Source organism: Nomascus leucogenys, chromosome 7b (assembly GCF_006542625.1).
Source record: "Nomascus leucogenys isolate Asia chromosome 7b, Asia_NLE_v1, whole genome shotgun sequence".
NCBI classification, from domain to species: Eukaryota; Metazoa; Chordata; class Mammalia; order Primates; family Hylobatidae; genus Nomascus; species Nomascus leucogenys.
Window position 1 is genome coordinate 9,608,476 of NC_044387.1, and position 23,888 is coordinate 9,632,363.

Below are 23,888 nucleotides of genomic sequence, written 5' to 3' on the forward strand. Positions count from 1 at the left end.
CTCGAGATGAGCCTGGGCAACATAGTGAGACATTATCTCTCTAAAAACAAACAAACAAACAAACAAACAGGCTAGGTGCATTGGCTCAAGCCTGTAATCCCAGCACTCTGGGAGGCTGAGGCGGGCAGATCATGAGGTCAAGAGTTCGAGTCCAGTCTGTCCAACATAGGGAAACCCCATCTCTACGAAAAATACAAAAAATCAGCTGGGTGTGGTAGTGTGTGCCTGTAATCCCAGCTACTCAGGAGGGTGGGACAGGAGAATCGCGTGAACCGGGAGGCAGAGGTTGCAGTGAGCCGAGATTGCGCCACCGCACTACAGCCTGGGCCACAGTGGGAGACTCTGTCTAAAAAAAAAGAAAACATGAAAACATTTCATAGTATGAGGTAATGGCATTGCCAAAATGCCCAAAAGAGTAAAAGCAAGTGGTGCAATGGTGGGAATATTTACATGGCCTGCTGCCTCTCTTCATTCAAATCTTTCCTCAAATGTTTCCTCCTCACAGAGGCCCTTCCTGACTATCCCATCTAAATTAGCACCTTCCATTACATTTCATCCCCCTTCACTGCTTCATTTTTCTTCATAGCATTTAATTCCAGATGACTTCATGTCTTGTTTGCTTACTGTCTCTCCTCCACCAGAATGTAACTGTGAAGAGTGAGCACGGATAGTCTATTGTGCTCACTAATGTATCCTCAGAACCCAGAGCAGTGCCTGGCATACAGTTGGTACTCAGTAAATATCTGCTGGATAATGAGCAATTAAAATCAATTAAAGGGGCTGGGCACAGTGGCTCATGACTGTAATCCCAGCACTTTGGGAGGCCGAGGTGGCGGATCACGAGGTTCAGATCGAAATCATCCTGGCTAACACAGTGAAACACGATCTCTACTAAAAATACAAAACAATTAGCTGGATGTGGTGGCACGCACCTGTAGTCCTAGTTACTTGGGAGGCTGAGGCAGGAGAATCGCTTGAACCTGGGAGGTGGAGGTTGCAGTGAGCTGAGATCGTGCCACTGAACCCCAGCCTGGGTGACAGAGTGAGACTCCATCTCAAAAAAAAAAAATAAGAAAATAAATTAAACGGCTGGGTGTGGTGGCTCATGCCTGTAATCCCAGCACTTTGGGAGGCTAAGGCAGGTAGATCACTTGTGGCCGGGAGTTCGAGACCAGCCTGGCCAACATGGCAAAATCCTGCTGTCTCCGCTAAAAATACAAAAAATTAGCTGGGCATAGTGGTGGGCACCTGTAATCCCAGATGCTCAGGAGGCTGAAGTAGGAGAATCACTTGTACCCAGAAGGTGGAGGTGGCAGTAAGCTGAGATCGTGCCACTGCACTCCAGCCTGGGTACCACAGCAAGACTCCATCTCAAAAAAAGAAAAATAAATAAATAATCAATTAAAGGACACTTGCACACACAATCACAAATGTTGACAAATAACTTATTCAGCACTATATTTTTAGCATGAAACCTAAAAAATATGGCAGTCCTAGTGGCTTCATTCACTCAAAAGAGGGATTTGTCTTTTTATTAATTTTGCTTTGAACCCTTATTGCCTGGCATAGATAACTGTTGATGTCATGGCTTAAAATTTTTTTTTTTTAAGAGATGGGGTCTTGCTATGTTGCCCACACTGGAGGGCAGTGGCTATTCACAGGCACAATCACGGTGCACTACTGCCTTGAACTCCTGGGCTCAAGCGATCCTTCTGCTTCAGCCTCCTGAGTAGCTGGGACTATAGGTGCACACCATTGTGCCAGGACAGTCGTGACTCTTTCAAACTGTTAGGTAGACTCAACAGGATAGAAAAGCTCCTCCTCCTGGCCGGGCGCGGTGGCTCACGCTTGTAATCCCAGCACTTTAGGAGGCCGAGGCAGGCGGATCACGAGATCAGGAGATCAAGACCACGGTGAAACCCCGTCTCTACTAAAAAATACAAAAAATTAGCCGGGTAAAATTAGCCGGGCGTGGTGGCGGGCGCCTGTAGTCCCAGCTACTCGGAGAGGCTGAGGCAGGAGAATGGCGTGAACCCGGGAGGCGGAGCTTGCAGTGAGCCGAGATTGCGCCACTGCACTCCAGCCTGGGCGACAGAGCGAGACTCCGTCCCAAAAAAAAAAAAAAAAAAAAAAAAGAAAAGTTCCTCCTCCTTCCTAGGTGATCAAATGCCTAATCTTGCTTTACTTCTTTTTGTAATGAATGTGCCTCCTATGAGTCAATTTCTTTACAGAGCATTCCAGGTACACATGATACGCAGTTCAAATGCTACCTACCCTTACTATATGCTTGATGTCCTTCCAGTAAAGATCAAGAGTTAGACTTCATGATTGGCACTTCTAGGACTGTCTTGTCACAACGTAGCCCATACTACCAATAAAGACTTAACACTCTTACTTCACTAAGTGCTACCTGAATGTTTGTATTTTGACTGTTAAAAAATGTAAAATGGGCTTTCTTTGCATTTCACCCTGCATATCATAATCAGAACACATCACAAATGAACACTGTAAAGCTAATGGAGAAGGGAGAGTAGAGAGAAAAAGCATTTCACAAACCATTTCAGGGAAGTTGTGTGTGTGTGTGACAGAGAGAGACATGGGGGGAGGGATCCCTTAACATTGTCCTATGGATCTTTTCTTAGCTTATTTTAAAAATCAATGATTTGAGGCTGGGCGCAGTGGCTTACACCTGTAATCCCAGCACTTTGGGAGGCTGAGGCAGGTGGATAACGAGGTGAGGAGTTCAAGACCTGCCTGGCCAAAATGGTGAAACCCTGTCTCTACTAAAAATACAAAAATTAGCCGGGCATGGTGGCGGGCACCTGTAATTCCAGCTACTCGGTAGGCTGAGGCAGAGAATTGCTTGAATCCGGGAGGCGGAGGTTGCAGTGAGCCTATATCGTGCCACTGCACTCCAGCCTGGGCGACAGAGTAAGACTCCATCTTAAAAAAAAAAAAAAAATCAATGACTTGAAGGAAGACACAGATGTATGTCGACCACGTTTGCTTAAGTATTAAGCAGTCTTTGCTGGTCTGGCTGGGGCTAGTAGTGAACACTGTACTTAAAGGATATTAACAAACGAGAGAGCACACAGAAGAGGGTTACCAAAATGAGGGGAAATATAACATATGAGGAATGGTTAAGGAAAACAAGAACGTTTAACTTTGGAAGACTAAAGGTAGAATATAGGGAAGTAGGCCTGAAATGTTGGTGTGCTATTATGCTGTGAGGCTTAATTCCAGCAGGTCTGAAATTAGCCTGAGCTGTTCTGCCAAAGTTCCTGTATGACACTGATTTGGGCCAAGGCCTGAAGCATGCTGATAAACAGTGTTGCAGGGAGTTTCAGAGCAGTTTGTATCAGCTAATTAAGTTAATCTGTAGATAAGGTGTGAAGTAGGGTTACAACTTCATTTTTTTTTTGAGATAGAGTCTTGCTCTGTCACCAGGCTGGAGTGCAGTAGCGTGATCTCGGCTCATTGCAACCTCCACCTCCCAGGTTCAAGCAATTCTCCTGTCTCAGCCTCCCAAGTAGCTAGGATTACAGGCACCCACCACCAAGTCCAGCTAATTTTTGTATTTTTAGTAGAGATGAGGTTTCACCATGTTGGCCAGGATGGTCTTATTTCTTGACCTCGTGATCCACCTGCCTTGGCCTCCCAAAGTGCTGGGATTACAGGTGTGAGCCACCGTGCCCGGGCACAACTTCATTCTTTTGTATGTGGATATCCATCTGTCCCAGCACAACTGACTCATTTAAAAAAAAATTCATCCTTGGTTTGATATGGCACATGCTTTGAAATAATGGAACGTGGAAATGATAGAATCTGAACTTCATGAGCTAGCAAAATGGATTGGGAGGGAATTCTGAATCGCTGGTAGGTCTGCTAAATATTCAGTAGTTTGGTTAGTGCCTTCAGTGCTGGCTGAAAGTAAGCTCAGAATCTCTTAGATGAGCTTCTCTTTTTGATCAACAGATGGAGCTCTAACCCAAAGAAACTGGGCTACTATCATTTTTTTTGATAGTCAACTGAGACCAACCACAGCTAAAATAATTCAAGTGGCAAGTTGAAAGCGACATGTGAAAAACCATGGACGTAAGGGGCTATTCAGTGAAGAAAATGAGCCATTTTCTAGATTATTACATGCAATACCCTGAGGCACTCTTTAAAAATGGTTCCTGAGAATTTTAGATCAAAGAACAGTATCTCGGCCGGGCGCGGTGGCTCACGCCTGTAATCCCAGCACTTTGGGAGGCCGAGGCGGGCGGATCACGAGGTCAGGAGATCGAGACCACGGTGAAACCCCGTCTCTACTAAAAATACAAAAAATTAGCCGGGCGTGGTGGCGGGCGCCTGTAGTCCCAGCTACTCGGAGAGGCTGAGGCAGGAGAATGGCGTGAACCCGGGAGGCGGAGCTTGCAGTGAGCCGAGATTGCGCCACTGCACTCCAGCCTGGGTGACAGAGCGAGACTCTGTCTCAAAAAAAAAAAAAAAAAAAAAAAAAAAAAAGAACAGTATCTCTCATTTTGAATATTGCTGAGTGAGAGAGAAAGGTTCACAGGGAAACCTCTAGTTTATTAAAATGGATGAAGGGAGGGGCCTATCATATGTATCTAGATATGGGCAACTGTCCTGCCCCTCCCTCGTCACATAGTCAGTGCCTCCTGAAGCTACAGAAATGCTGTGGATGCAGACAGTATGGTTCTGGTTGTATGAGGACAGAAATGAACTCCATTATGGGATACCCCTCACCCAGGTTATGACTGATACTGTGATAGAAGGCATCCACCAGCATGAACTTCATATGTGACTTTGCTGTTAGATCTCAGGAAGATGTAAAAAGGCAGTTTAAGATCTTTTATCCCAACTTCCTGGATAACAAAAAGATAGTAAGTTTAGGACTTTACAAAAGAAATAAAATCAAGAAAGAAAGGGGGCATGAAAAAGAATAAGGTTAGATCCTTAGTTTATACCATATATAAATATTAACCCAAAATGGGTCAAAGACCTAAACATAAAACTATAAAACTCTTAGAAGAAAACATAGGGGAATATCTTTATGACACTGGATTTGGTAATATTTTCTTGGATATGACACCAAAAGCACAGTTAATAACAACAAAAAAACAAACTGGACTTTATAAAAATCAAAACATTTTGAGCACTAAAGGACGCTATCAATAGTAAAAAGCCAACCCTCATAATGGGAGAGTATTTGCAAACCATATATCGGATTAAGAGTTAATATCAAAAACATATAAGGAATTCCCACAACTCAACAACAAAAAAATCCAACCCAATTTGAAAAAATGGGCAAAGGAACTGAACAGGTATTTCTCCAAATAAGATACATAAATAACCAATAAACACATGAAAATATGTGAAAATATGCTCAACATCACTAATTGTTAAGGAAATGCAAATAAAAACTATGAGATGTCATTTCACACCCGTTAAGATGGCTAGTACTCAAAAGGCAGAAAATAACAAGTATTGATTGGCAAGAATGTAGAAAAACTGGAACCCTTGTGCATTGCTGGTAAAAATGTGAAATGGTCCATTTGCTGTGGAAAACTGTATGGTGGTTTCTCAAAAAATTAAACATATAATCAGGAGGCTGAGGTGGGAAGATCACATGAGCCCAGGAGTTCGAGGCTGCAGTGAGCTAAGATGGTGCTGCTGCACTCCAGCCTGGGAACAAATGGAGACTCTGTCTCAAAAAAAGAAAAACAAAACAAAACAAAACACAGAATCACCACAGATCTAACAATTCTACTTCTGGGTATACACCCCAAAGAACTGAAAGCAAGGACCTGAATAATTATTTGTAAACCCAGGTACATAGCAGCATTAGTCACCATAGCCCAAAAGATGGAAGCAACCCAAGTGTCCAATGACAGATGAAAAGATGAAGGAGGGCCGGGCATGGTGGCTCATGCCTGTAATCCCAGCACTTTGGGAGGCCGAGGTGGGTGGATCCCGAGGTCAGGAGATCGAGACCATCCTGGCTAACATGGTGAAACCCCATCTCTACTAAAAATACAAAAAAAATTAGCCAGGTGTGGTGGCGGGCGCCTGTAGTCCCAGCTACTCGGGAGGCTGAGGCAGGAGAATGGCGTGAACCCGGGAGGCGGAGCTTGCAGTGAGCCGAGACTGCGCCACTGCACTCCAGCCTGGGTGACAGAGTGAGACGCCATCTCAAAAAAAAAAAAAAGAAAAGATGAAGGAAACATTGTCTTATACATACAATGGAATACCATTCAGCCATAGAGGAATGTCATTCTGAAAAATGCTACAACACGGATGAACTTGAAAACATTTTACTAAGTGAAGTAAGCCAGTCACAAAAAGACAAATACTGTGTGATTCTACTTATATGAAGTAGCTAGAATAGGCAGAGTCACAGAAAAAGTAAAAGTTACCAGGGGCTGGGAGGAGGGAAGAATGGGAAGTTATTATTTATTGAGTACAATTTCTATTGGGGATTAAAAAAGTCTGAAAAAGATAGTAGTAATAGTCACACACAGTGTGAATATACCTAATGTTACTGAATTTCCATCTTAGCCATTTTTGAGACATACACTTAAAAATGGCTAAAATGGTTAAATTTTTTTTTTTTTGCAGAGTCTCTCTCTGTTGCCTAGTCTGGAGTGCAATAGCATGATCTCGGCTCACTGCAACCTCCACCTCCCAAGTCGCTGGGATTACAGGCATGTGTCCCATGCCCAGCTAATTTTTTGTATTTTTAGTAGAGATGGGGTTTTGCCTTGTTGCCCAGGCTGGTCTCAAACTCCTGGCCTCAAGTGATTCGCCTGCCTCAGCCTCCCAGAGTGCTGGGATTACAGGCATGTGCCACCGTGCTTGGCCTAAAATAGTAAAATTTTATATGCATCTCACCACGATTAAATAAAAAACACATAGAGGCCAGGTGTGATGGCTCATGCCTGTAATCCCAGCACTTTGGGAGGCCAATGTGGGCAGAGTGCTCGAGCTCAGGAGCTCATGGCCAACACGGTGAAACCCTGTTTCTCCAAAAATAATAATACAAAAATTGACAAGAAGGCCAATCCCGATAGAATTTTACAGGAAGGTTTGGGATCCACAACTGCCTGTCATTAAACTCCTCAGACTATAAAAATCCCAAGGCAGATATGTTTATTATCTGAGTTTAAAGGAATTTTAGAAACAGAAAGGTTCCAATGAGTCTCTAACATCAGATGTCAAAATGCTGTGTTTTAATATCAGCATGGTAATAGATGAAGAACATTGATATGTAGGCCAGGATCTCATAACCCCAACTCCTGGCAGGGAACACAAGAACTTTCACAAATGTGTGGGTAAAATGGCCTGGAGGTGGAGAAGAAACTCTTTTATGTCTACTGGATGGAGTAAGACAGTGTATAATACTGTCTGGGCCTCTTAATGAAGCATTTAAGAATGACAGAATTAACTCCTGGGATGTGGGGATGCTGCTGTGAAAGGGATAAAAAGTTTGGTTAGAAGTCTGTGTAGCTCAGTTGGTCGAGCATCAGATTTTTAATCTGAGAGTCCAGGATTCAAGTTTGTAAGTCAATTTTTAAAAAAAGTTATAAATTTTTTAATTTAAAAAGTCTGGGCCGGGTACGGTGGCTCATGCCTGTAATCCCAGTACTTTGGGAGGCTGAGGCGGATGGATCACCTGAGGTCAGGAGTTCAAGATTAGCCTGGGCAACATAGTGAAACCCTGTCTCTACTAAAAATACAAAAATAAGCCAGGCATGGTGGCGGGTGTCTGTAATCCCAGCTACTCAGGAGGCTGAGGCAGGAGAATCACTTGAACCCGGGAAGCACAGGTTGCAGTGAGCTGAGATCGCACCATTGCACTCCAGCCTGGGCAACAGATCAAAACTCTATCTCAAAAAAAAAAAAAGAAAAGTAGTAATCTCTATTGAAAAAAAAAAAGAAAAAAAGAAATGCATTTCAATAAGATGGACAATGTCCAAAGAAGTTGTGTCATAAAATGGCAATGAACTATATGCAGCTTGCTACCAGGGGATCTATGTGAAAGAATCATCAGATTCTTCATCCTAGTCTTTTCCTCCTAGGATCTCTCCTTTCAATTATTTGTCCACAGATGCCAGGCAATTGGACTGCTTCACAGATGGCTGTTCTAGAACTGAGGGCAATTCTGTATGAAAAGTAGATGTTCAGAGTCCAGCAGAAAGTAAAATCCTGGCCGGGCGTGGTGGCTCAAGCCTGTAATCCCAGCACTTTGGGAGGCTGAGGCGGGCGGATCACGAGGTCAGGAGATCGAGACCATCCTGGCTAACATGGTGAAACCCCGTCTCTACTAAAAATACACAAAAAATTAGCCAGGCGTGTTGGCGGGCGCCTGTAGTCCCAGCGACTCAGGAGGCTGAGGCAGGAGAATGGCGTGAACCCGGGAGGCGGAGCTTGCAGTGAGCCGAGATCACGCCACTGCACTCCAGCCTGAGGGACAGAGCAAGACTCCATCTCAAAAAAAAAAAAAAGAAAGTAAAATCCTATGGAAAAAGTTAAGAACAAGTTGGTCAACAGGGCTGAATTACAGGCTACAATCATAGTCCTGATAGAAGAACTGGACACAAAAGCCCTATTATTTGGGTAAATATTGATTCTTGGGCTGTCACTAATGGACTTGTAATTGGTCTAACAAGTGGGTCACAAATAACTGGACAATAAAAGGGCCCTCCATGTGAGGGGCTGCTCTTTGGAAATCTCTATGAAAATTCTGAGGGAAAAATCAAAGTAGGGCATGCTAATACCAAAGAAACTCTATGCCAGAATTTTAAGGTGATTGGAACCAACAGTTGATGGCCTAACTTGATCTCTTGAAATGGCAACCAAGTCTATGAAATGGGTGGAGGAACTCAAGCCAGCCAGTGACACACTGAACAATGACATATACCAGTGGGCTCCACTGAAGCTTAAACTATTAATAAAAATTGTCCTGACTGCCAACAGTATAGTGCCATTTTCTGTATTTATCCAATTTATCTCCCTATGATTAGACTAGCTCAATAGCTGACCGAGGAAGTCTCCTTCAGCAGGAAAAGTTTGCATTCAAATTAATATAAATGCATTTGCTTGACTGCAGTAACCACTGTATTATGCGTAGGTATATCAAAATACGTTGCACACTTTATATATAAATAAAAAAATTTTAAAAATGATTAAGAAAGGCAAGGTTGTTGCTAAGGGCAAAGAAGTCAATAAATGAGTGGTACAGAAGCTCAACAGATGCTTCTGGAGCCTCAAGAGATGCTTAAAGCAAGAGAATAATATTCTCTCTTTACTTTAACTCAGATACCCCTTGGGGTAAAGAACTTATGAAATCCCCTCTTTGGCATCACCACCATGTCCAGCATTCTCTTCCTCTTTTGAAGAGCCAAAAAGAGAGCTAGGCAATAGCCAATCTAACAAGCACACTTCCAGGAGTGATATATGTCCTCAAAATGGATGAAGAAATGGAACAGCTGCTGGACGCAGTGGCTCGCGCCCGTAATCCCAGAACTTTGGGAGGCCGAGGTGGGCGGATCACCTGAGGTTGGGAGTTCTAGATCAGCCTAACCAATATGAAGAAACCCTGTCTCTACTAAAAATACAAAATTAGCCAGGTGTAATGGCATATGCCTGTAATCCCAGCTACCCAGGAGGCAGAGACAGGAGAATCACCTGAACCCGGGAGGTGGAGGTTGTGGTGAGCCAAGATCATGCTATTGCACTCCAGCAGGGTAACAAGAGTGACACTCCATCTCAAAACACAAAAAACAAAAAAGAAAAAGAAATGTGACATCTATCCATGACTATGTGGAATTCTACAAATAAGGCTATATCTTGATTCCTGTTTCACAGGATGCATCTTTTTTTTTTTTTTTTTTCGAGATGGAGTTTCACTCTTATTGCCCAGGCTGGAGTGCAATGGTGCCATCTCGGCTGACTGCAACCTCCACCTCCTGGGTTCAAGCGATTCTCCTGCCTCAGCCTCCCGAGTAGCTGGGATTACAGGGATGCGCTACCATGCCCGGCTAATTTTGTATTTTAGTAGAGACTGGGTTTCTCCATATTAGTCAGGCTGGTCTCGAACTCCCGACCTCAGGTGATCCGCCCGCCTCGGCCTCCCAAAGTGCTGGGATTACAGGCATGAGCGCCCGGCCGGATGTATCTATTAAAAAGGATCTGTGTTGGGAAAGCAACCTGTGAGAATATTTAGCCAGTTAAATTTGAAAATCAATGAATAATAATCTCAGTTAACACATATAACCATTAATTAAGATGATAACAGTTTTACAAAGGTTACCAGAATATGATGATAGAATGCTATCTCATGCTGTGTTCCATCTGTTATAATATGTATAGAAATAACTATTTCCATTGTTATTGTGGGTAAATAGGCATAAGGAGGTGGAGAGAAAATTGGGACACTTGCCTCAGTGACAAAAATAAATAACAAGGTATAACTTGGTGGGCCTATATTCCTGAGAATTCAAAATTCAATGTGGATGATTCTGCAAAGTACATTCAATTAAGTCTATTTAGGTGTAACTACCACTCATATGACCTAAGCCTGGGGAACTCAGTATTTTGGGGTCCCAAATTTATTTTCTAGTTGTAGTAAAGCAGTTGTACAAATTAAACAGTTGTACAAATATTAGTTGTACTAATATTTAATGGTGACAACATGTCATGTTCCCACACTCAAAATAAGAGAGCCTTAGTGGAATTAGGAGCCAGGCTAGGAGCAACTGGCCAGGGGGATTTGTTTTTAATGAGGAAAGACATACTGATGAAACAGATTTGCCAGCCGGGCGCGGTGGCTCATGCCTGTAATCCCAGCACTTTGGGAGGCTGAGGCGGGCGGATCACGAGGTCAAGAGATTAAGACCATCCTGGCCAACATGGTGAAACCCTGTCACTACTAAAAATACAAAAACGTTAGCTGGGCGTGGTAGCGCACACCTGTAGTCCCAGCTACTTGGGAGGCTGAGGCAGGAGAATCGCTTGAACCTGGCAGGCAGAGGTTGCAGTGAGCTGAGATTGTGCCACTGCTCTCCAGCCTGGTGACAGAGCGAGATCCGTCTCAAAAAAAGAAAAAGAAAAATAAATAGATTTGCCAATGCCAATAAGTTTGCCTCGAAGGCATCCTATTTCAGGAGTAAGAACAAAAGTGGCAGGCTGTTTGAAATGATAGACAGCGCTATCAAAATGAGTCTTAACAATTTACAGCATGCACTATGACAACACGCCCAAACCAACCCAACAACGGGAATAAGCTTGCATGTTAACACAAGCTGCATTACAGATATCTTAATTTAAATGGAGTCCAAGGTATCCCAAGCATGACTGCCAGTGATTCCCACGGCAGAAACCCACGTTGTGCATGCATGGGAGACTCACAGAACCTCTGGTCTATGGAAATTCTAACTAAAGGATGCAACCTGTTGAGGTGCTTTTTAACAGCTCCAACAATGCAACTGAGTGCCAAGCATTCTTTTCCTGTAGTGTAGTTTGTGGATCCTGGACAAACTTTAAACAGGACTAGTGTTTTCTGTGGTAGATAAATGAGTTCTGTTGCAGGATCCTTCTCACTGAGAATCGCCATCTGTCAAACCATGTAACCTTTTTTTTTTTTTTTTTTTGAGACAGAGTCTCACTCTGTCACCCAGGCTGGAGTGCAATGGTGCGATCTCTGCTCACTGCAACCTCCACGTCCCGGGTTCAAGCGATTCCCCTGCCTCAGCCTCCCAAATAGCTGGGACTGCAGGCGCCCACCACCACACCCAGCTAATTTTTGTATTTTTAGTAGAGACAGGGTTTCACCATATAGGCCAGGCTGGTTTCGAACTCCTGACCTTGTGATCCGCCCGCCTCGGCCTCCCAAAGTGCTGAGATTACAGGTGTGAGCCACCATGCCCAGCTAAACCATGTAACTTTTTGAGGCAGGGTCTCTGTCACCCATGCCAGAGTGCAGTGGCATGATCGTGGCTTACTGCAGCCTTGACTTCCTGGGCTCAAGTGATCTTCCCATGTCAGCCTCCCAAGTAGCTGGGACTACAGGTATGTGCCACCACATCCAGCTAATTAAAAACTTTTTTTTTTTTTGTAGAAATGGGGTCTTACTATGAGGCCTGGGTTGGTTTCAAACTCCTGGGCTCAAGTGATCCACCCGTCTTGGCCTCCCGAAGCGCTGGGATTATAGGTATGAGTCACCACATCCGGCCAAATCATGTAACTTTTTGAGAAGGCAATCTGGCTGTTTTCAAGATGTTTTGAATCTTGAAAGAGCAGAGATATGACCTCTGATCTAGACTCCTATGAGAAATAATATACAGTATATGAGAAGAGGTAAATTGCATAGGGAAGGACAAAATAATTACACCATGATTTTGTCTTCTTTTATTTCTTTATTGAGACAGGGTCTCACTCTGTCACCCAGACTGGAGTGCAGTGGTGCAATCTCAGCTCACTGCAGCCTCAACCTCCCTGGGCTCATGTGATTCTCCCATTTCAGCCTCCTGAGTAGCTGGGACTACAGGTGCGTACCACCATGCCCAGCTAATTTTTTTGTATTTTGCAGAGACAGGGTTTCACCATGTTGCCCAGGCTGGTCTTGAACTCCTGGGCTCAAGTGATCTGCCTGCCTTGGCCTCCCAAAGTGTTGGGATTATAGGCGTGAGCCACTGCATCCAGCCGTCTTATTTGTTAATTTTATTTTTTAAAATTTTATTATTCTTTTTTGAGATGTGGTCTCACTCTGTTGCCCAGGCTGGAGTGCAGTGGCACGATCACATCTCATCGCAGCTTCAACTGCCCCAGCTCAAGTGATCCTCGTACCTCAGCCTCCCAAGCAATTGGGAACACCACACCTAGCTATTTTTAAAAATTTTTTGTAGAGATGGGGGTCTCTCCATGTTGCCCAGGCTAGTCTTGAACTCCTAAGCTTAAGTGATTCTCCTGCCTCAGCCTCCCAAAGTGCTGGGATTACACGTGTCAGCCACCACACCTGGCCTTAACTTTTATTTTAATGTAATCCTTTAGCAGCTAAATTTTGTCTGACTTCTCACTTCAATGGTACTGCTATATGATGTAATATAGGGGTCAGGTAAAATTAATATTTTAGGAGCTTATAAAATTTAGTATAATACTGATGATGATCAAATATACTAAGAGACTGAATTAAAGTCCTGTTGTGATGTTATCCCTATGGAGGAGAATTGGCTTGATGAATATTTAGACTTGATTAATTATTATTAATTATTATATTATTATTTGAGACAGAGTTTTGCTCTTGTTGCTAAGGCTGGAGTGCAATGGCGCGATCTCGGCTCACCGCAACCTCCGCCTCCCAGGTTCAAGCAATTCTCCTGCCTCAGCCTCCCCAGTAGCTGGGATTACAGGCATGCACCACCACGCCCGGCTAATTTTGTATTTTTAGTAGAGACGGGGTTTCTCCATGTTGAGGCTGGTCTCAAACTCCTGACCTCAGGTGATCCGCCCGCCTCGGCCTCCCAAAGTGCTGGGATTACAGGCGTGAGCCACCGCGCCCGGCCCTAATTATTATTTTTAATAACTCAGCAGATATATACCATAAAGTGCAGAAAATTGTGGATCAAGGAGACCAAAGGACCGTACAGTTCGTACAAAAACACAGGAAAGCATAATTGGATAATTCAGCTGTCTGTTTAAATCAGTACCAACCCTTCACTGACCATTGTAAATGTTTGGATTCTGTGTATGCATTTTTTTAGAGACAGGGTTTACTCTGTCACCCAGGCTGGAGTGCAGTGATGCGATAATACTTCACTGTAACCTTAAAATTTTGGGCTCAAGTGATCCTTCTGCCTCAGCCTCCAGAGTAGCTAGGACTACAGGCATATGCCACAATGCCTGGCCAATTAAAATATATTTTTTTGTAGAGGTGAGGTCTTGCCATGTTGCCAGGCTGGTCTCTAACTCCTCACTGCCTCATGTGATCCTCCCACCTTGGCCTCAGTGCTGAGATTATAGGGGTGAGCCACTACACCCTGCTTGTCTATGTATTTTGATTATCTATATGATATTGAGAAGTGAAGTAACTTGTCAACTCAAGATTACTGTTTTATCAAAAAATAGAGTTAATATTGGTTATGGGGGTAGAGTGAACTGTTGTGCTAATTCCAGGCTTAGAATTAGCCAGAGCTATTTTGCTAAAGTTCCTTCCTTGGTCAAGGTGTGGCAGGAAACATACTGATTGAAAGTGTTAAGAGGATGCTGGACATGGTGGCTCATGCCTGTGATCTTAGTGTTTTGGGAGGCTGAGGATGGAAGATCTCTTGAGGCCAGGAGTTCAATACCAGCCTGAGTAACATAGTGAGACCCCATCTCTACAAAAACCTAAAAAATTAGCCAGGCATGGTGGTATGTGCCTGTAATCCAAGCTACTCAGGAGGCTGAGGCAAGAGTACCCCCTAAGTCCAGGAATTCAAGGCTGCAGTAAGCTATGATCTCACCATGCACTCCAACCTGAGCGATACTGAGACACTGTCTCAAAAAGAAAAAACAAAACAAACCATTAGGAAGGCAGAAAGCACATAAAAAGATGCCCAACACCACTAATCATTAGGGAAATACAAATCCAAACCACAATAAGATACCACTTCACACACATTAGGATTGGCTATTACCACAAAAACAGAACAAATGTTGGTGTAGAGTGGAGAAATTGGAACCCTTGGTGCACTGCTAGTGGGAATGTGAAACGGTGCAGCCACTATGGGTAACAGCATGGTGGTCCTCAAAATATTAAACATAAAATTACCATTTGATCTACCAACTCCAGTTGTGTGTATATACCAAACGGAATTAAAAGAGACTTGAACACAAGATATTTGTACACTTACGTTCACAGCAACGTTATTCACAATAGTAAAAACAAAAAAAAGATAGAAAGAAACCAAATGTTTATCAATAGATGAATAGACAAATAAAATATGGCATACGCATACAATGGAATATTGTTCAGTCTTTAAAAAAGAATGAAGCTGGGCACGGCAGCTCATACCTGTAATCCCAGCACTTTGGGAGGTCGAGGTGGGCGGATTGCTTGAGCTCAGGAGTTCGAGACTAGCCTGGACAACACTGAGAAACCTTGTCTCTACAAAAAATTTAAAAAATGAGCAGGCATGGTGGCATGCACCTATGGTCCCAGCTACTTGGGAGGCTAAGGTGGGAGGATCACTTGAACCCAGGAGGTTGAGACTGCAGTGAGCTGTGATCATGCTACTGCACTCTAGTCTGGGCAACAGAGCGAGACTCTATCTAAAAAAAAGAGAATGAAATTCTAATTGAAGAACCTTAAAAACATTATGCTAAGTGAAATAAGCCAGTCACAAAAAGCCAAATGTTGCATGATTCCATTTATATGAAGTAGCTAGAATAGGTAGATTCATAAAGTAGAGGTTACTGGGGGCTGGAGGAGGAGAGAATGGGAAGTTATTATTTATCTGTACAGTTTCTATTTGGAATGATCGAAAAAGTCAGGAAAAAGTGGGCACAACAATGTGAATGTACTTAATGTCATTGAATTGCATACTTAAAAATGGTTAAAATGATATATTTTATGTTATGCACATTTCACCACAGTAAAAAAATTTTTTTAAATTGAGTCAGTGGCCAACACCTTGGAGAGAATAAATGAAATAAGGAGTTTTGGGGTAGTTTGTATCAGTTTGCCAGTGAGATTTATGGTTTACACTTGGTCTCTGTGAAAACTCTCGGTGGGGGGGGGAGGGGGGGCTTTACTGTTATGTAGCAGGAATATGATTATGTGACCAAAAAAACAAAAATCCCTAGCTGAGATTCCATTTTGGAGTCTCTGATTCTGAGGTATTCTGTTGCATGTGTCATGGACTGAATTGTGTTTCCCCCAGAATTAATGTGTTTAAGGTCTAATCTCTATGTCTTTAGGAGGTAGTTAAGGTTAAATTAGGTAATTAAGGGTGGGGCTCTAATTTGATAGGACTATGGAGTTGTAAAAAGGGCCTCTTTCACTGTCATGTAAGGACACAGCAAGAAAGCGGCCTTCTGTAAGCCAGGAGAGCCCTCACCAGAAATGGACCATGATGGCACCTTGATCTCGGACTTCTAGACTGCAAAATTATGAGACAATACATTTCTCTTGTTTAAGCCATGCAGACTGTGATATTTTGTAATGGCAGCCTGAGGAGAGTCTGATAACACTGGTGATTCCTAATCTGTAAGAGAAAGATACATCCTGCCTGGCCCTTACCTAGGGAGGACCATAGAAGCCTGCACCTGGCTTCTCTAGACTCCTTGCTTTGAGATAGCCATTGGCTGTGATATATATCCTTACTTTCATACTATGGTTATTTTTTACCCTTTTCCTATAATAAACTGCAGATCTGTAAGCATTGTCACTTTGGGTCCTGAGTCTTTCTTAGAACCAAACTGTTTAACTGACACTATTAGTGTAACTATAAGAAAAGGAAACAGTATTAATTTCTGTCGTTCTAAGGAGAAATAATTAAGATTGATGGGTAAAAGAACCATCTTAAGAGAAGGCAGATTTACTTTCTCTTGCAAGGTATTAAGCAAGTCTCTAGGTCTGTTCACTACACACTGGAGCAGAGGCTAGATGCCCATCTGAGGTGAGGAGACTGCTGCATTGGGTATATGACCTCAAGGTGCTTACTGAACCTTAAGAGCTTATGATTTTTCCAATCTGGAAAAAACTTTTTCTTTTTTTCTTGTTTTTTTCTTTTTTTTGAGACGGAGTCTCACTGTTGCCCAGGCTGGAGTGCAGTGGCCCGATCTCGGCTCACTGCAAGCTCCGCCTCCCGGGCTCACACTATTCTCCTGCCTCAGCCTACCGAGTAGCTGGGACTACAGGTTCCTGCCACCACCCCCAGCTAATTTTTTGTATTTTTTTAGTAGAGACGGGGGTTTCACCATGTTAGCCAGGATGGTCTTGATCTCTTGACCTCGTGATCCACCCGCCTCAGCCTCCCAAAGTGCTTGGATTACAGGCGTGAGCCACCGCGCCCGGCTGGAAAAACTTTTTCAATAGGAATCATACCTGTGATGTCAGCTTCCCAGCAATCTGCATTCGTTCAATTTCTGCAGGAGATTTGATCAGCCGGAGGCGCTGTATCAGCTGCTGAACACCCCGAACCTTGTTCTTGCTCTTGGCTTTGGCTTCAGTCAGGGGCTGCATATAGTCAGAGTGAAGCTGTGCATGTGAGGGCCTCATCCAGTCATACCAAACCATGTTCGTCTCAGCTTAGAATGAGAAGCCAAAAAATAAATTTAAAATAAAACTACCAGCAACAAGAAATATTAACTGTCATAATGACTTGAACAAGAGTCAAAACTATAAAACCTGTAATGTGGAATCTAAAGTGTTGACAGTTAAGACTCTCTCAGGACTGAAGCAATAAAGGTTTGATTATAAATCACTAGAAAGGTCATTCTCCGAAAATGGCAAGATATTCTAAGACTGAATATATAGCTTGTCTGCCCCTAAACTTCAGTGTTCTTTATAAAGGACGATACATGGGACTAAAGCTTTATTCAAGCTTTGATTTTCTCTTTCTCTATTTTGGAGACGGAGTCTTGCTCTGTTGCCCAGGCTGGAGTGCAGTGGCACGACCTCGGTTCATTGCAACCTCCACCTCCCAGGTTCAAGCAATTCTTCTGCCTCAGCCTCCCAAGTAGCTGGGACTACAGGCGCCTGCCACCATGCCTAGCTAATTTTTGTATTTTCAGTAGAGATGAGGTTTCACCATATTGGCCAGGCTGGTCTCGAACTCCTGACCTTGTGATCCACCTGCCTCAGTCTCCCAAAGTGCTGGGATTACAGGCGTGAACCACCACGCCCGGCCTTCATTATTGAATTAAACAATTAAAACAACCATTCTTCACCACCACTTACTGAGCTAGAGGCACTTGTTGAGTAATTGCACACAGAAGGACAGAAAAACATACTCAGATCATGACTTTATGGGTAAAGTGTCCCATCCTTTCACATAATGATCTCAGTACTAGAGGAAAGGGTTCTCCTCCCATTCTGGAGCAATTATTAATTGCTATGGAAAAACTACAGTTGATATTTCCTCAGTTCTCCCTTTGCATCTGCTATACATTCTCTTTGTAAACAAGCACAATTCCGCTTTCAACTTTAGAGACCTAAGGAAATGGTCTGTATTCGCCTAAGATATATGATATAAAGGCTCATTATAAAAATGATTTGCACTTAATACCAGATCTACATTTGTTCTCTTTTTCTAACAGCAGGCTACAAACAGTATTCCTAACAATCCAAGTGAGAAGGTCTGAATATTTTATATGACTAAAAAGTACTTTGGGGAAAGTAGAGGGGAAAAAATCCAGAAAACTTTGATTGGATATGTACTGATTCTATGATTCTATGTCCTATGTGATTCTATGTCCTACATATTTTCATTTTTAAAATGGTTCTAAATATATATTACATGGGAAACACTTTCCTACTTATGATAGATGGAAATTTAATTGTCGTGTAATATTTTTTTTTTTGAGACGTAGTCTTGCTCTGTTGCCCAGGCTGGAGCGCAATGGCGCGATCTCGGCTCACTGCAACCTCCACCTCCCCGGTTCAAGCAATTCCCCTGCCTTAACTTCCCAAGTAGCTGGGATTACAGGCGCGTGCCACCACGTCCGGCTAATTTTTTCATATTTTTAGTAGAGACGGGGTTTCACCATATTGGCCAGACTGGTCTCGAACTCCTGATCTCAGGCAATCCGCCTGCCTTGGCCTCCCAAAGTGCTGTGATTACAGGCGTGAGCCACTGCACCCGGCCAATTGTTGTAATTTTTAAAAAGTAAAACAATCTCTACTACCTATTCAAAGTGTATGAAATCATAGCTTACCTTTTTAAAGGTTTTTAAACCTTTCAATAAATATGATTTCGGCCAGGCGCGGTGGCTCACGCCTGTGATCCCAGCACCCTGGGAGGCTGAGGGGGGTGGATCACCTGAGGTCAGGAGTTCAAGACCAGCCTGACTAACATGGTAAAACTTTGTCTCTACTAAAAAAATACAAAAATTAGCCAGGCGTGGTGGTGCGTGCCTGTAATCTCAGCTACACGGGAGGCTGAGGCAGGAGAACTGCTTGAACCTGGGAGGCGGAGGTTGCAGTGAGCCGAGATCATGCCATTGCACTCCAGCCTGGGCAAGAGCGAAACTCTGTCTCAAAAAAAAAAAAAAAAAGGAATGGTGACCCAGAAGTAGAGAAATTTATTTTACATGAGATTGTAACTACATTGAGTTAATAAAATTTAGACAATAGAATATGAGAAGTAGCAACTAATGTAAGAAATAAAAAAGCTACAAAGAAAATGATTCTATGCCCCACATTTACGTGGATTTTGAAGACATAAGAAAGTTCCGTGAATTGAACAGGCTAATTATCTATAAAATGGAAAACATTTCTATAATAAAAAGAATTTAATCAAATGTATTAGAACTTACATATTCAAATGAGTATTTTCTTCCAAAAGAGCCTTTACAGGAAACAGTCTAATATATTTCTTGATTGTGAAAAACATTTTTGGAATTCTCTTTTAGAAGCTAACTTCAGAAATGATTTGTAACCCATGTAAGAAAAATCAAACAAAAACTTTATAATTATAAATTATCTTGGCCTAAAATCAGTATTTTTAAACTTGAGCATCTATCTTATTTTCCAAATAAGATACTTCAAAAAATAAAATGCTTCCCAGAGCTAAAGTTTTTTAAGAATTACTAAAGAGTTTATAATGTGGCGTAGGTTCTGAAAAAATTCCCAGAAGAAAAATCTCAAAACATTCAGACTGATTAAAATTTCACCAGAATAACTGTAGAGAAAGTAATTTCTTTGAGGGACAAGAACTCAACTGTGGCCAGGCACGGTGCCTCACACCTGTAATCCCAGCACTTCAGGTGGCTGAGGTGGGAGGCTCACTTGAGGCCAGGAGTTCAAAACCAGCCTAGGCAACAAAGTGAAACTCCATCTCTACAAAAAATAAAAAAAGTTAGCCAGACATGGTGGTGTGCCCAGGTAATCCCAGTATTCTGGAGGCTGAGGCAGGAAGACTGCTTGAGCTTTGGGGTTCGAGGTTGTAGTGAGCCATGAGTGCGCCACTACACCTACATCCCAACCTGGGTGGCAGAGTGAGACCCTGCCTAAAAAAAAAAACAAAAAAAGAACTCAACTGTATATGAACCACAAAAGATCTTGTTAAAATGCAGATTCTGATTCAGTAGATAGGAGGTGGAAGCCTGAGATTTTAATTTCCATTACATATTATGCATTTTTAATTTTAATATGCATTACCAGGTGATTCTGATGCTGTGATGCATGGATTGTTCTTGGAGAACAGTACCTCCGTTTGAAGAGTTGGCAAGAGCACTAAGGTAAGAAGTAGTAGTCAAATATCAAGAAGCTGGTCAGTAATCTTTAAGAGTGGTCCATGCCCATCCTGTCCTTAATTCATTTATTTTTTGGAGATGGGGTCTCACTATGTTGTGCAGTCTGGACCTGAACTCCTGGCCTCAAGTGGTCCTTCTACCTCAGCCTCTCGAGTAGCTGGACTACAGATGTACACCACTGTGTCTGGCTTATCTTTTGCTTTAAAAGAAAATTCTCTGAGATTTCAAATTAGGATAGGTAACAATCTCCATTAATGAATAATCCAGTGAACATGGAGGTTTTTTTTTTATTGAAATGTTCTAAAATTCATTGTGGTGATGGTTGCACAATTCCATGACTATACCAAAAACTCTTGAATTATATACTTTCATTTTATTATTATTTTTTTTTTGAGATGGAGTCTTGCTCTGTCGCCTAGGCTGTAGTGCAGTGGTGGGATCTTGGCTCATTGGCTCACTGTAACCTCCTGCAAATGAATAAATGAATCTTTTTTCTAAGACAGTCTTTCTTTGTTGCCCAGGCTGGAATGCAGTGGCATGATCTCAGATCACTGCAACCTCCACCTCCTGGGCTCAAGTGATTCTCCTGCCTGAGCCACCTGAGTAGCTGGGATTACAGGCGCCCGCCACCATGCCTGGCTAATTTTTGTATTTTTAGTAGAGACGGGGTTTCGCCATGTTGGCCAGGTTGGTCTTGAACTCCTGGCCACAAGGAATCTGTTTGCCTCAGCCTCCCAAAGTGCTGGGATTACAGGTGTGAGCCAATGCACCAGGCATAAATGAAATCTTTAAAGAAGCTCAATCTTCTGGAAAAGACTTTACATTTCTTTCATGGCGCTCATGGTCTTTTCATGGTGGTGCTACAATAACGAAATTAAGGACTTGTCCAAACAGGCAAGAAAGGTTTTAATCCCAATCTGGCTTGTAATGTGACTTCTGCTCCCATTCGTTACCTTTCATTTTTGGTAGAAGATGTTGAAATTCTTCTAGTGTATAGGCTTCGTCTACTCCAGTTAGAGCTATTGCTCCATCAGTGCCAGATCGCGGACCATCCCAAAGTTCTCGACTGGGATCTCGACGAGGCACAAAAAGTATGGCTTTGTGTGATGGTAATTGTTTGCCAGGGAGGCTCTGAAGGACAAGAATGCTATCAGGCTCTTGGAATCCACACAGGTACAGGAAATTGTTGTCTTGGTGGAAAGTATAGGGAATGTCGTTGCTCATGTAGTATGTAGGGTTGGAGAGCACAACCACTGTCTGGTCTGTCCCACTCTGCTCTTGAGCTTCCTTCTGGATCACAGACATTAGTTTGTGTCTGCGAAGTGCATATTCCACCTGAGATAGTCCTGGAGTTACCTCCCCTAGAAATGACAAATAAAAGGGATGCTTTACATTTCTGCAGTGCCAAAGTACTTAAGGTAGTTTAATATTAGATGGAAATACTCAAGTCCAATTGTTCAATTTATGCCAAATCTCCTCACAGAACATGGAGAATTAAGGAGATAACCAGGTTTCAAATTTCTATTCCACTGCAAAAATTTGGAAGAAATGATAGTTGAATGTGGCCCCGCCTGAAATCTGAAATCATGGACCCCTTAGATCTCTTCCAGGTCTTTGGCTCATTCTCTTACTCACTCACTTATATTCATTGAATATAATTTTTTTTTTTTTTTTTTTGAGATGGAGTTTCGCTCTTGTTGCCTAGGCTGGGGTGCAGTGGCATGATCTCGGCTCACTGAAACCTCTGCTTCCCAGGCTCAAGAAATTCTCCCACCTCAGCCTCCCAAGTAGCTGAGGTGGCTCATGGCTGAAATCCCAGCACTTGGGGAGGCTAAGGCGGGCAGATCACCTGAGGTCAGGAGTTCAAGACCAGCCCGGCCAACATGGTAAAACCTCATCTCTACTAAAAAAACACAAAAATTAGCCAGGTGTGGTGGTGCATGCCTGTAATACCAGCTACTCGGGAGGCTGAGGCAGGAGTATCGCTTGAACCTGGGAGGTAGAGGTTGCAGTGAGCCAAGATCCTGCCACTGTACTCCAGCCTAGGTGACAAAGCAAGACTCCATCTCAAAAAATAATAATAATAATAATAAAATAAAAGTATATAATTCAAGAGTTTTTCGTATAGTCACAGAATTGTGCAGCCATCACCACAATGCATTTTAAAACATTTCAATAAAAAAAAAAACTCCATGTTCATGAGCAGTTACTCCCCATTTTCTCACAATCCCCCAGCCCTTGGCAACTCCTAATCTGTTATCCGTCTCTATGGATTTGCCTATTGCAGAGATTTTATATAATGAAACTAAACAGGTGTAAGCCACCACGCCCAGCCCCCTCTTAATTTTAAAAAGGTAACGATTTTACTTCCTTATATACACACACCGTATAGTTGTATATAAATGTAATACTGAATTATTTCAATAAATGTTTTTCCCTCTTTCCTTCATTGTTTGGCTCCTTACTCCTATTCCCGTCTCCTACTCACATCAACACCTTGCCCAGGTTTGTAATCTAGTATGTATCTTTTCTGAGTTTTCTCAACTCTCACATAATCATACATACATGCATTTGGGGCTTTCTGGATCACTACTGTTTTACAAAATGGGACACTACACACTCTTTTTGGTATCTTCCTTTTTCAACAGAACAACATGTCGTGGAATTCTTATCCTTCAAGTCGTTTGGTATAGCTTCAATTCATTCTGCTTGATGCCTCCATGACATTTCTTGGGGTGAATAGACCATAACTTATTCAGCCATTTCTATACTGTAGGAATTCAAACTGCTTTCAGCTTTTTGTGCTGTAATAAACATCTTAGTACTTTTATGTCCCATGTACTGGTGCTTTAATTATTATGGGGATAGTCCCAGGAGAAAAACTGCTTGGTCAAAGATCTTTGAATTTCCTTAGTACTCATGTTCAGTATATGATTACCTTAGATTTGTTTTGTTTTGTTTTGTTTTTTTTTTGAGACAGAGTCCTGCTCTGTCACCCAGGCTGGAGAGCAGTGGCACGATCCTGGCTCATTGAAACTCTACCTTCTGGGTTCAAGTGATTCTTGTACCTCAGCTACCCAAATAGCTGGGATTACACACGTGAGCCACCAGGCCTAACTATTTTTGTATTTTTATTTATTTATTGCTATTATTTTTTGAGAAAGAGTCTTGCTCTGTCACCCACGCTGGAGTGCAGCGGTGAGATCTCACCTCACTGCACCTTCCAACTTCCCGGTTCAAGCGATTCTCCTGCCTTAGCCTCTCGAATAGCTAGTATTACAGGTGTGCACCACACGACCTGGATAATTTTTGTATTTTCAGTAGAGACAAGATTTCACCATGTTGGCCAGGCTGGTTTCGAACTCCTGACCTCAAATGATCTGCCCGCCTAGTCCTCCCAAAGTGCTGGGATTACAGGCATGAGC

At 42.7% G+C, this 23,888-nt stretch overlaps 1 protein-coding gene across 2 annotated transcripts in view; it reads right to left on the bottom strand.

Annotated features, from left to right (window-relative positions):
• XPNPEP3 (X-prolyl aminopeptidase 3) overlaps positions 1 to 23,888 on the bottom strand; it is a 69,492-nt gene that overhangs the window by 22,200 nt on the left and 23,404 nt on the right. For both annotated transcript variants that reach the window (XM_003264795.3, XM_030815483.1), the window contains 2 exons: positions 21,417 to 21,824; positions 17,093 to 17,295 (listed from right to left, as the gene is read on the bottom strand). In XM_003264795.3, coding sequence (XP_003264843.2) covers positions 17,093 to 17,295; positions 21,417 to 21,824 — 611 coding nt within the window. The remainder of the gene's footprint in view (positions 1 to 17,092; positions 17,296 to 21,416; positions 21,825 to 23,888) is intronic.